Source organism: Heloderma suspectum, chromosome 3, assembly GCF_057233095.1.
Source record: "Heloderma suspectum isolate Gila_16-S chromosome 3, 16-S_ref, whole genome shotgun sequence".
NCBI lineage: Eukaryota > Metazoa > Chordata > Lepidosauria > Squamata > Helodermatidae > Heloderma > Heloderma suspectum.
Window position 1 is genome coordinate 10339765 of NC_139460.1, and position 14577 is coordinate 10354341.

The window sequence follows — 14577 nt, forward strand, 5'->3', positions numbered from 1 at the left end:
GCTTCGCAAAATATCATGGTGTTGAAATTAGGATTGCACAAGACCATAATATTTGCACATATCTTAGTGGAATCATCCTGTTGTTACAGATGTCAACTGGAAGGTTTCCTATCAGAGGTTTCAGCTCCTTACTTATTTATTGGCAGTTCGTAGAAGATGGAGCAGACCTGTCCAACAAACCTCTGCATCTTTCTCCCGCAGAAAAATCAAACTTGTTTATGGGCAGCACAGTATACATGGCAAAACTCCACTTCGGGCAATTCAAGTTAGTGGAACTGCCATTTCCTCATTGCCAACAATGACACCCACTGAAGAGGGGTTTTCAGGAAAATTTTGAATGGGAAAAGCTTTTAGAAAAAATGTCCTATGTAAATTAGGTTTTATCAGAACATTTTCTGATGCCTCACAGGGTGATCTAATTTAGAAGGTTTATTTTACTTGCACTTAGTAACCAACAAAGCTTTTTTTTTTTTTTTAAGCACCCCATGTTATTTTTTTGACCCAAGTATTTGTCCTGAAATATTGGAGGGGAAGTATTAAAGCACACTTCAGCTATTGGGTGGTATAGAAATGAAATTAACAAATAAATAAAATAAAAATAAAAATAAATGTTGTATTATGCAGAATTTTTAAAAATCGGTATACTTGTAAAAATGGAAGGACAATAGCATGTACTTCCCTTACACTGTTTACATTTAAGAAAAATGCAAAGGTACTGATAACGGTTGACACAGTAATACATTTTAGCAAACTAAAGACCTGTACATGGTATGCTGACAACCACTCGTCTACAATTTTGAAACTTCCAAGCTTGCAATTGGTATCCATTCACTGCTACTAATGAACTTGGAAAAATTTCTTCGGGAAAAATTAAGCACTTTTCCACCCCACATCACTGATGATGTCATAACAGTGTTTGTCTCTCCCAGCACTGGCACAGGATACTGAAATGGTAAAAAGGAATGGAAGGAAAGACTTACCGATAAAATATGCCAGCAGTATCACCAGCGTGACCGAGATGATAATGGCACTCAAGGCGGCACATTTCCAAGTACAGTACTTATAGGGCTTCTTCAGGTTAAAGGCCGGCCTAGAAAACGTACTTCTGGGAAGAGGCCTAGGGGGCGGCGAATACACAGTGCTGGACGTCAGAGGATATCCTGGAGACGGTGTACAAAAGAGCGGAGAGGTGCCTCCTGGTTTGAACAGGAAGTGCCTGAGAAAGGAAAGAGAGAGAGAGAGAGGTCGCAGGTGATCGATTCCCTAACATAGAAAACAATGATGGAAGCTTTAGGCACAGCAGCCTTGGTTAAAAACAAAAACAAGAGGCCGGCACCATGCATTGAAGAGAAAGAATTTGTTAAAGTAAAAAAAAAAAAGGAGAGGGGAAAAGGAAGAAATGAAATACATACATGGAAAATAAAAAGTAAGACCAGCAACAACACCAAAACTATGCCCTGTCTCCATAAGAAGGCTAATGCTGCAAGTGAAATGAGATACTTTGAGCACAAATTATGTAGACTGTATGCATGTGTGCCCGCAAATGTTATCACACTGCACAGAGTGTTGCGGGGAGGGATACATGTGCTCTATTGCCCTTTTGTCACAAGGATTTTGCTTCTGCTGCACCTTCAGTGTCCCTGTGACTGATCTGTACATAACTTCCTGTATATATGATCTCTCTCCGTAATAAGTCAACAACCCCTACATGTGGAAGCAGTCAGATGTTAACTTACCAATATGGGAATGCGCAGAAGCAATCATGCCAGCGTCTGCAGGTCCAAGGCTGGAGCCACATTTTACCAGGAAAATATGGGGATTCACAACCCCATGTTTTCCTCAAAACATTAAGGTAGATTTGAGGGAGGGGCACATTTTTAGGAAAGGATCAGTGGGCAGGAAGGGATGCTTTTCCCACTGATTCTTCCCCGTGAATGCCACCACAGGTAGTCCCCCCACCTAGCTGGAAGACTCGATAAGGAATTTGCAGGGAAGAACCACACAGCATGGCATGGGTTAAGCGACTTTATCCTGCTGATTTTCCCCTACAAGGGTCCCCTCCCATCCCTGTATTCACATGACCTCCTGGCTGCCACTATGACCTCCTTGCTGAACCTCAAGGCATCAGGCTAGCCAACCCAAATAGTCAGAAAACTAAGCTAAATGGACCACTGATACGGTCTAAATAGCAAGTTCTATGTGCACGGTGGGTTGTATCCAATGTTAGTCCTACTTGGAGTACTTTTAAAAAATAGGCTGCACTGCAAAGCTGCAGTTAAATTGGTGATTTAATAAACTGTTAGTAATAACTGTTATTTATTTCATTTACATCCTGCTTTTCTTCTGTGGCACCCAAGATTGCCTTCAAACCCTATGTGGGCTGTCTCCCATCCAGATAATGACCAGTCCTGGATCTGCTTAGCCTCAGCAAGGCTGCTGCAGCATATGCTTTCAAGTTCATATCCTTGGGACCAAGCAAGTAATAAGCTGTTACGAGTTAAAACTATTTTGTTATTGTACTAATCAGTTATTCTTTTTTGAAAGGGTACACTTACTGAGAGGGTCCCCCCAGGGGCACAAAACATTCCATTTCCCCTAGGTAAAAATAAACATGGAAGAAGTGCTGTTGGAGAGAGCAGTCATAATTGTCAAAATGGCACAAAGACATTTTCCCCAAAGTTCAGACAACAAACCTGGAAATCTTCAGGTTAAGGACACTGAAACCATCTCAAAATGAAATGCAAAGCAAACATAGTGGTATGTCATAGCCTGTTAAACCCCTACTGCTGCCTCTGTGTTAGTGAAATGATTTCCAAGGTGTCAGGAGGGAGCCAATGAGATGCTATGGATCAGCATATTAACGAGGCTGCCATTAATATGTACAGGACAATTTGTGTTGCATATACTCAAGTACCTCATTGTTTTCATTACACCCTTTCCTTGAGGGGGAGAAGAAAAGAAGACAGAGGTGGGGTCAGATCATTCAAGACAGGAAGTGGAAAAATATGAGATCATTTGTCATGCAAGGATCAGCGAGTGACTGCACAATTAAAACACGAAAGACCACGTTAAGTGTCAACGTACCCATCATTGTAAGCACCATCATGTCGGGAGGAGGTGAGAATGTCCATCTCAATGAGGTTGTCCTGCAATGTCTCTAGGAATGTCTGCTTTGCTATGTTTCTACATACATATGGAAACATGAATGAAGCCAAGTGAGACATGCATCTATGAAGTGTGACCTCATAAACCCACAATGGTTATAGTGCAGCTGTGCATGGAATTAGAATGATGGGCCACTTATTCATATGTATAGCATGTTACAACATATACATATACAGCATTTGTGAATGTTCAGTTCCATATATACATAGATTTATCCTATATACTGTATGCATACACACATGAATATATATGTGTGTATATATATATATGTGTGTTACAGTGAATATCTAACGTTTGGTGCATGTTGACATTCACATCTCAATATTGACAATCCTACACAAATTTTGTGAATGCCTGAAAATTCCCCCTTTGTCAGGCTAATACCAGTGAATGTTGAAAATCACACACAAGGGACTGGCTATGCTCAGCAACATTATCTGAGTTTTCAGACATTCATGGAATTAGAGTGGGAGTATCAACAGTCACAGGTCAATGCCGACATACATCAGATTTTGGACATTCAATGCAATGTATATAACTATATCTATATCTACAAACATACCCTCAACTCTAGGCATCTATTTATACATAAAAAGTAAGTTATTTGATGTCTATGTTCACATTTCATAGCTTTTTTTGCTGCCAACTTAGCTGTCCAGAGCCGTCGCAAATGAATCTATCTGATCTACTGGACATCTTAATTTCGCACAGCAAGCATCCCCAGTAATGAGTCTGTCTCAGTGGGTGCGCCGGCTAGAAGACGGAATATGCCAGTCAATAATCCTCCTAGAAACCATTTCTTCACAGATCTCAGATAAGAATTCAATCAGACTGAATTTCATTCTCTTTCTTCTTTTAGTTACACTTCATGTTGCAGTTCCAAACTGAATAGTTAACAACCAAGACAATCCCGATGTTCTTACCTTGCGTCACTGGAACATGTAAATTGAACAACATTCAAGAGTCACAATTATGTGTCTCAGTTTTCACTCTAAATGTATACAGTTCAGGATACATTAGTACCAATTCATTTTATCCAGAACAAGAGGCAGACAACATAGTTAGGCCCTATGTGTATCCCTTGGATCACCACCTTGAACTCATCTGTCAATCTCTGGTTTGCTTACAAACTCAACAGCTGAATCTGAAACCAAAGCCAGTTGAAAACAAGTCAACAACTTCCACCTCTGGCAAGGTCAGGAGCTTTTGATTCATCCTTCTTTCATCCAAGAACGAGGGATCATATAAACAGGGTTATCATATCTGATATGCAGAGGTAGTTGGAGGGGGAAGATTACCTACAGCAGTGGTTTTCAAATTTCCTAACTTTAGGGAATAGGTTTCCTGTCTTCAGAAAGCCATCAGTTAACTCTGTGGTACCACTGCATTTTACAACTTATGGAATCTTCCTACTGAAGTTTACCAAAACACATAAATAGGACCAAATGTTATGCCTCTATGCTCCAGTCCTCAGTGCTATCACTCCATCTGCAATCGGTTGGCCTCTCAATGTGCTGGAACACTGACATACAGAAGGACTCTCTTGTCATACAAAAGGGTGCTCTTAACAAGATTATTGTTTTAAAACTTTCATTGCATTATTAGTGTTATTATTAGCAAAAACAAATATTTTCCCTTGGCAAACAATCAAACATTAAAGCGGAATTTCAACCTGAACTATAATTTGAATTCTCAGGCAGAGACGAGAAAAGGGAGACATTATCCTTTGGGTGCAGTTATCATTTTAAGCTTACAAGTTGTGACATAAAATTATGATCTTCAGTGAGAGTTTGCTTTTGCAACAGAAGCTGAATTCAGGTAGCATCTTGTATCAAAGATACCTTTGGTCCCAAACTCATTACATACACCTGAAAATGCAACGCCGCTTTTTTGCAGGAGAGCGGATCCATCTACCCTTGCAAAGGTGATGAGTAATGATTTTGTTCAATCTCCCATACTCTCCCCAGCCTTTGTTGGCAAGGGGAATCTTTGACAGCCTAAACACTGGTGCTTGATCCAAAGAAGAGAAACATGATTCACATTTATAGCTTTGAAGTCAAGTGGATGAACCTGCATGAGCCAAAACGCAGACCTTGAAAACTGCTTAAAACTAAGGCTGGCATATCTGTTGTTTTCTTGTGTTCCCCAAGAATACAGGAGAAGTTGTATGTCAAGATGAAAGCAATAAAGGAGAGCTTTTGATGGATAAGCTGCTAAGTGGGGTAGCAGCGAGGATATAAATACAAATTTATCAGTAGTTAAAACCCACATAAAACAGTTTTTTACAATGGAATTGTACATTTTTGTGGGAAATTGCCAATATAAAATGAGATAGGATGTTGGGTTATACAATGTTTCATGGAAGTGTCAATAACTGAATAAAAACAAGGAAGGGGTGCGGGGAGAGGAGGCGGCCCCAGAAAGTGCAAAAAGTGAAGAGAGAGAAGGAATGGGGAAAGCTTCAAAAGCTAAGAATAGTGGTATGATTCCTGAAACTCTAACATGTTCAGAAGTCTTTGGGGAGCAATATTTCTTGTATTTATGTCTTTCAGAAAGCTTTCTCCTAAGGGAGGAACTAGATGTGTTGAACCATAGCGCCAATGCCAAAATATCAACCTGGTTCTAGTTGCCCCTCTCATTCAATGTCCGATGAGGCAGCCACAAAATATATTAAATAAATAACAGAGTGGATACAGCATTGGACTAGGAACAGGGATCATATTCCTGCTCCTCCATGAAGGTTATTGGGCAGCCTTAGGCCAGTCACCACCTCCCAGCCTAACCTACCTCCCAGGACTGTTGGTAAGATAAAAAAGAAGCAGGAGAACTGCATTCACTGCCCTGGGCTTTGTGGAGGAAGGACAGGATAAAACGATGATGAAAGTATAAATATTTGGATGGAAACATGAAAAAATGCAGTTTGCTACTAACCATGAATGGAAGCTTGGCATCGCCTCCCCTTGTGCACAAAGGAGGGAGGAAGGGGACAGGGGAGTGCACAAGTCCCATTGTGGCTGATACGTGCAATGACAAGCTACAATTTGTTTTTAGATCACAATCAGGCCATTGAAAAACCTGGTTGCACTCAAACCTGTCAAGATGACTTAAGACTATGTCATGAAAATTACAACAAGAGGTATTTTTTTTCCCTAATGGTGTGGATGGAGGAATGAAGAGAAACACTCAGAAGGAGCAAGTTGCACATTTGCTACTCTTAGGGATGTGCAAACACACCCCATCTCGGGTTCTCTGGGTGCCACTGCCACTTGTCCCCCCCCCCCGACCTGTGCTCAAGCCCCAACGAGCTCAGCGAGTCGCCCAAACTCACCCCGGGCCCGTCTGGTGAGCGCCTGCCATCTTGCCACCTTTTTTTAATGGAAAAAAGGGAGTTTTAAAGACTGCATATTTAAATATACACAGTTTGGGGCCAAGAAAGCTTACTATGTGCAACGTAAGAGGCATAATGCCTCTAATATTGCACATATTAAGCTTTCCCGGCCCCAAACTGCGCATATTTAAATATGCGCAGTTTTAAAAACCACTTTTTCTGTTAAAAAAAGGTGGCAAAAATGGTGGGTGCTCCCTGGACAGGTCATGGTGAGTCTGGGAGGGCGTGAGCGGGGGCTCGGCGGGCGCAGTTTGGGGGTTGCAGGTGGGGGGCCCGACGGACTCCTGGACCCAGTCAGGCATTTGTGACATCGCTAGCTACCCTACAAATGCCCCACCAGGAGAAGAAATCCACCATCAAGGATGCTCACACAACAAATGGTCACCAAGACTGGTTAAAAAAAACAAGCATCCGGTTACCTACTCTTGTCAACCAAATGCCTCCAGGAAGCGCACAAGTAGGTCAGGAAAGCAATATCCCTCTGCTGTCCTTGTTCTCTAGGTGCTGGTATTCAGCGGCATACTGCCTTGTAATCTGGCGACAGCATTAGATGTCTGAAGACAGTGCTGTTGGTATTCTGTATCTTTAAGCAAACAGCACACTTGCACGGGTTGCAAAATTCAGCATGTTGAGGAACTCAGGTTTATTTTATTATACTTTTTAACAAGTTTGATTTCTAACCTTTATGGCTTCAAAGATAGCCTTGAAATACATGGGCCATGTCAGCTACATTAAAAGCAGAGTTATACTGACTCAGACTGTGGGTTCATTTAGTTCTGTATTGTGTGCTCTAATGGGCAGCGATCCAAGGTCTCAGTCAGAGGTTTCCCCCCAGTTTTGCTAACCTGCCTGCTTTAACTGGAGATGCTGACAACCGGACTTCTGTATGCAAAATGTGTGCTCTGCAACAAAGATGTTGTCCCTCTGCTAATCTTACAGCTTAGAGGGTGGCTGAAAAGGATTTGGTGGTTGCAAGTCCTGTGTTCCTTCCTTTAATTAGCAGAAACAGAATCAATTGTCCCAAACTGGCAAATGTGTAAATTTCCTAAGTACGTGAAACATTTTCAGCAATATCAAAAAGCACCTCCCTCCCCATTTGGAATATTGTTTCAGTAGTTCCTTAGCGTTCCCCTTATTTTTGCCGTCTTAGTCTACGTAAATATTTACGTAGACTAAGACGGCCCAAACTAAGGAACGCAAATGGCGGTGGCCGTAGCCGCTGCCATTTGTGTATGCGGTTTTTTGTTTTTTGTTTCCCCCAGAGCCCTCTGCGGCCGGAAATCCGGCTGTGGAAGGCTCTGTCCTGGCTGGGCCTGGCCGGCTGCTCCGTGGAGCTGCCACGGAGCACAGCCAGCCGCGGAGGATTCCAGGGGGGAGGAACGGAGCGCCTCCCCCCCACCATAAACATAATCCGCGAAAGGTAAGTGACTTTCGTACATCCCTATTTGAAAGTGTCCAAAAGTATCCACCCATTCAGAAAGCATTACCCCCACTCTGGATTGACTTTGTTTCATAGAATCATAGAATAGTAGGGTTGGAAGGGGCCTACAAGGCCATCGAGTCCAACCCCCTGCTCAATGCAGGAATCCAAGTCAGAGCATCCCTGACAGATGGCTGTCCAGCCTCATCTTGAATGCCTCCAGTGTGGGAGAGCCCACCACCTCCCTAGGCAATTCGTTCCATTGTCCTATTGCTCTAACAGTCAGGAAGTTTTTCCGGATGTTCAGACGGAATCTGGCTTCCTGTCACTTCAGCCCATTATTCCGTGTCCTGCACTCTGGGATGATCGAGAAGAGATCCTGGCCTTCCTTACTGTGACAACCTTTCAAGTACTTGAAGAGCGCTATCATATCTCTCCTCAGTCTTCCCTTCTCAAGGCTAAACATGCCCAGTTCTTTCAGTCTCTCCTCATAGTTTGCCTTAAATGACACCAGCATGAAACAAAATCTGATAGAGTACATAGGGTTGTGACATTAGTCCTTTCATGACATGATCCCAAACTGAGTGGGATAGTCAGCATGACTAATCAAAGAAGAAAACATTGCAAATATGAGAAGAAGCAAGTCTGCATTGAGACGATTGAGAAAAGGTGAACTTTTTGAAGGAAATATCTCTACGTTCTTGAAACAATACATGTGAGCTGAAAACTGAAATGGAATGAAGCATAGCCCTATAGAAAACACACAACGCTGTGTTCAAGCAGCCACTTATGCAGGTGTTGTGTGAAGAATGGCACTTATTTGCCCTTGTCCCTGTCACCACCAGCAGCTTGCAAACGAGTGCAAGTTACATCTCTCTCACTGCATCATCTGTTTTGTCATGACCCCAACCATGAGCAGTATGGGAAACCTCTTTCTGTTGATGTTTCTAATCAGGATTTACCCAGTTCACATCTTCTGGACTGAACAAGGACTCGGATGAAATCTGCAGTTGAAGTCTGTACACTTCGGAGCTTGCGATGTGATTTGTGGACCAAAAAAAAGTGTTTGGCAGCATGCGTACATTTGAAAATGCACATGAAAAATGCATACTTTGGAAAAATGCACACAAATATGTTTTAATCAATGGGAGAAGAATGCATACGTTTCAAAGATGTGCACAACTGATGTGTACATTTGAAAAAAAATGCTTGAAAATATCCACGGGTGCGAATAGAAAAAAATAAAGCTCACAATCTGTTATGGACTTGAATTAGAATGAGCTTTGAGATGGTATTTGGAGAACTTTGGCAAGATTGAGTTTTGCTGAGTCACACATCCCTGGCAGCAGCTGGATCAGGAAAAGCAGCAGCACAAACCACGGACCTACTGTACTCAGAACTAGGCCCCAAGACCAAGCCTGAGCCTGTCAGGTTGCTTACCTGTAACTGTAGTTCTTCGAGTGGTCATCTGTGCATCACATGTATGGGTGATTAACAAGCCAACTTACTGGTGGTGGGTAGGTGTGTCATCATAATACTGCACAATACTGCTCTTCCAAAAGTGCAGTCCGACCTTGTGTGCACATCTAACTTGTAATGCTTCACAAAGTAAATGAGGTAGCCCATGTAGCAGCCTTATGTAGATCCTGCAAAGGCACCCCTCTACCGAATGCTGTAGATGTTGACACAGCTCTCATCAAGTGCACTCAGGTTCGAGGCAAAGTGTCTTGACCAGTAAGCTGGTACACCAATTTTATAATCTGAATTATCCAGGCAACCAGTCTTTGGGATGACACAGGTAAGCCCTTATTGGATCTCCCATAACAGACAAATAATCTCTGCGATTTATGAAAAGATTCAGTTTGGGCCTTGTAAAAGGTCAGAGCCCTGCAAACATTGAGGTTATGCAATCGCCTTTCCAACTCTGAGGAAGGAGACAAGAAAAGGCTGGAAGGAGCACAGCTGGTTAATATGAAAATCCAACACCACTTTCAGCAGGAAAGAGATGTCTAGGCGAAAGACAAGCTTGTCCTTATGAAACACCGTAAAAGGCATGTCAAGATGGAAAGCACATAACTCACATGCCCCCCTAGCTGAAGTGATGGCTACCAAGAAAGCCACTTTCTAAGAAAGTAAACTAATATCAATAGTAGCCATTGGCTCAAATGGCTTCGACATTAAAGTCCATAGCACCAAAGAAACACCCCATTCTGGTACCATCCTTCTAACAAGGGGAACCAAATTTCATAATCCACGCAACAACTATTTGGTGAGTGGATACGTAAACACTGAAGGTCCTTGTATCTGTCCTCTTATTACTGATACTGCCGCCGCATAGACTCTAATGGACGAGTATTTAAGGTCCTTCTGAAACACATGGTGAAGGAACGACAAAACATTCGAAATAGAACAATCTCCCAAAGACTAACAGCCCACTCCTGCTCTTGAACAGAATGTCTTGCACTCCTCATTCGAGGGGTTTGCAAACAAGTCCACTGATGGGTGCCCCCACCATCAAAAGAGTCTGCATAGGATGACTGGACACAGTTCCCACTCATGAGATGTCAGAAAGATACAACTGAGTGAATCTGAGTGAATCTGCCAAAATGTTGTCTGTCCCTGCGATGTGAATTGTAGTGAGGCATATGCCCCTGGGGACAATCCAATCGTAAATGTTGAGGGTGAGCCCCACCAGCTTGGACGAATGAGCACCCCCTTGCTTGTTTAGGTGGCAAAGAATGGAAGTGTTGTCCGTTAGGATTTGAATGTGTCTGCCCTTGAGGTAAGTTGCGAAAGCCTGTAGAGCCTTCCACACCGCAAGGAGCTCCAAAAAATTTATGTGAGCCTGATGCTCCATTGGCAACATCGACCTTGAACTTGCAGAGGCCCACAATGAGCTCCACACCCAGTTAGGGAGGCATTGGTGGTGAGGACCCGAGATGGCAAGGGTTGCAGAAAAGGGATGCCTCGACTGAGATTGTTGGGATCCATCTACCAGCAGAGAGACTGAGCAATGTGTTCCGGGCTCGTGAACTGGGTTTGACGAGCATTGGTCTCGTTGTGGAAAATCCAGATGAAACAGTTTTGCATGGGTCACATCCTTAGTTGCGCCCACTCCACTACAGTCATCGTTGCCACCATGTGCCCTAACAGGCATCGGATGCTGTAAACGGAAACATATCTGTCTCGGTACAGACTGCTTGCCATTTTGTACCAATTGGACTACACGGTCCCGAGGGAGGAAAGCCCCTCGTGACGTCCAAGAATGCCCCTATGAATTTTATAGTTTGAGAAGGGAGTAAGCTCTATTTCTCCTCACTGAGGCAAAGTCCCAAAGCATTGAGAAGATTCCGAACAAACACGATATAGTGACCTATGGCTTCTTTGGAAGTATCGACCAGGAGCCAGTCGTCTAAATATGGATAAACTTCGGTGCCCTTGAGTCAGAGATACGCGCAAACTACCGCTACACATTTTGTGAATACTCTCAGTGCCATCGCAAGGCTGAAAGGCAGCACACAGAACTGGAACCTGTCAGGACCTACTGCGAAGCAAAGGAACCTCCGGAATGACTCTTCGACCGCTATGTGTAAATAAACATCTTTGAGATCCACCGCTGTGAACCAAATGCCTTTCAAAAGGAGGGGAAGAATTGTTGAAAGCGTCATCATCCTGAATTCCCTGGGTGTGATAAATTCATTTAATTTTCGTAGATCCAAAATGGGACAGAGTCTGCCATCCCTTTTTGGAACTGTGAAGTAATGGGAGAAAAAACTCTTGTTCTTCTGTCTGAGAGAAACACGCTGGATGACTCCTTTCAGAAGAAGGGACTCCATTTCTAGATGTAACGCTACTGACGGTGGAGTCACTTGTACGGTTCCCACTGGAGAGAGGCTGTCGAATTCAATCTTGTGTCCGCGATGAACAACAGCCAGCACCCATGGATCTGAAGTTATTGCACAACAAGTAGGGAGGAAGAATGAAAGACCATCATGAAACTGCAGGAGAGGGAGGTGGTGACTGGCTTGAGCTGGGACAGAATCAAAGATGCCGCTTGGAGGAGTTGTCAGGTTTGGTACAGGCGTTATGAAATCTAGCAGTGGAGTATTGCTTCCTTTGCTGTTGCTGTTGTGGCTGGTACCGAGAGGTATGATCTGCAGTTTGTTTCTGGTAGTATGAAGGCTTTTGTCTAAACCAACAATGAGGTCTGTATGATTGTTGTTGTTGAGGTTGCCCAATTCCCATCTTTTTAGCTGTTGTTTTGGCCTTTTGTATGGAATCCATTTGGTCATCCATCTTAGAATTAAACAGATTACCTTCTCCATCAAAAGGTAAGTCTTCAATTCTAGAACGGGCCTCAGGTGTTAATCCTGCGAACCGGAACCATACATGACGCTTAGTGCAACTGAGCCCACCAGTGACTTCATGCTGCAATACGCCTGATGACGTGCGGTATTGATTTGTTGGTGTGAAAGTCGAACTGCCTCAGATTGGAACTCTTTGGCCAATTCTCTCTGATCATCTGGCAGGTAAGTACCTAGGGAGTCCATCTTCTCCTACAAAAATAATTGATAATGGGACATCATGGCTTGGTAGTTAGCAAAACGGAGTCCCAAGACTGCAGATGAATAGAATCTTCATCCCACGTTCTTCTTTATGCACCAGAGACGCATGAGATCATTGAGACGGACATTGAGCTGATTCGACTATTATCGAATTGGGACGTGGTTGTGAGAAAAGGAACATGGCATCCTTCTCTTTCATTTTATATATTCACTCCAATCTCTTTGATGTCGGAGCCCCAGAAGATGGGGCAGACCAGGTTTGCTTCACTGTTTGAAGAAGGGTCAGTAGAAACGGGATCACCACCAGTACCAAAGACTCTGAATCCATCAGAGACTGGATCTTCAACTTTTTCCGTCGACTGTTGCACCTCTGTTCCTAAAGACTGCGACATTTGTAAAGCTTGTTCTGAAAAATGGCCCATATGCTCCAATGGGGAAGCTCTATCTCAGGCACCCACCACATCATCAGGAGACGAAATAGATGGTGGAATGGAGGATTAAGATGAGGAATCTGACTGATAATCCTCTACTGAATCTTGAGATAATTCTGTCTGATTGGTAGTCTTTACTTGCTCACTCTGCATCCCGATCTATGTTGCCTCTACATAATTGCAAAGAAGTTGAACGTGTGGAGGTAGTGGAGGTGGCTGCTGAAAAACATCGGTGCCTGGTGGGCCTGAAATTGAAGCTGATGAGCATGATCTGTATCAGGGTGAAACTGCTCCAAAATATCTCGCACTATCATAGTACACATCAGAAGCTCTTCTGAGTGACGAGTTTGATATGACCTTGGAGGAAGCATAGACAAGCCCAAGTATTGATCCCACTCCTGAGGTCCCTGAATGAGATTTGGGTTCTGGGTGTTCACCGCTTGAAGAGCTTTTTGCCACAGAATTGCCTTCAATCTATCAGAACGATTCTTGCAAGCTTGCTTAGAGAAAGATTGACAATGATGGCAAGTCTCCACGACATGAGCCTTCCTAAGACAAAGAAGGCATAAATAATGACCATCAGATGGTGGCAATTTACTGCCACGCTTTCTGAAGGGGGCTTTCAGTGCCACACGCCAACAAGACGAAATAAACTATTCTAACCTACTTTTTTTTAGAAAGACAGAAAACAGCAAGAAAAAACAGAGAAAGACAAAAAGGCGAAGAATTAAGAGAAAACCTCAGCAGCAAGGTCCTAACAAGACGGACAAACATCCCAAAGAGGCAGCCATAATGGCGATCGAAAAGGAACTGAGGAGATCGGCGGGAACCCACTCGGATACGTGCAGTGGGATGATGGTGGAGGGTTCCCGCCAAAAACAGCATTCCTCAGCTACAGAAGTTTCCCGAATGGAGGCTCCACACAGGTTCAGAGCACATATGTGTGATGCACGGAGACCATGAAGAAAAACTGCTAGAACTATCTATGTAATAAATAAATAAAAATCAGGAGCAGGTCTTTTGTAAAGCTAACGGGTCTTAATTGCCTATTCAAGGCCAAGCCACCCCAAAATACTGCAACAGAGATAGCTCATGACAATATATGGTTGCTGGGAACATTCCCACCCAGTCCGTGCCAGCTACTATGGCAATTGCAAGTAACCTCAAAGGGGACAGGGGAGCCCGAGGTGGGTGGCAGATGACATCATCATCCCTGCTAATCAACAAGTCCCAGTGCTTTGACCCAGCAAGCCCTGACTCCACTACACTACTGCTAGTCACTGCTTGGTTGGGAGACTGCCTGGGAACCCACAATGTCTGCCACCTTGAGTGCCATCATGGAAGGAAGGCCAGGTAGAGATAAATAATTAATATGGTCCAGGTTTTGATGGAAAGGCAGCAGAGAAATATATAAGTAAATTAAAGGGGCCAGGCCAATTGGTTTAGAAATGTGCCATGCATGTTGGTTTTCCTTGCACATCCCATGAACACAGGAAAGAGTCCATAGTTCAGTGGCAGAGCAAAAGTCCCAGGTTAATCTCCAGCTGAACGGGTAAGGTAACAGCTGGTGAGAAAGATGCCTTTCTAGGACCCTGGAAAGCCACTGCC

The 14577-nt window shown here is 43.5% G+C and overlaps 1 protein-coding gene across 1 annotated transcript in view; it reads right to left on the bottom strand.

The window, feature by feature from the left end:
- TENM4 (teneurin transmembrane protein 4) overlaps positions 1–14577 on the bottom strand; it is a 352941-nt gene that overhangs the window by 254454 nt on the left and 83910 nt on the right. The window contains exons 4-5 of the mRNA XM_084845392.1: positions 3085–3183; positions 981–1216 (exon numbers count right to left, since the gene is read on the bottom strand). Of these exons, the coding sequence (XP_084701518.1) occupies positions 981–1216; positions 3085–3183 (335 nt within the window). The remainder of the gene's footprint in view (positions 1–980; positions 1217–3084; positions 3184–14577) is intronic.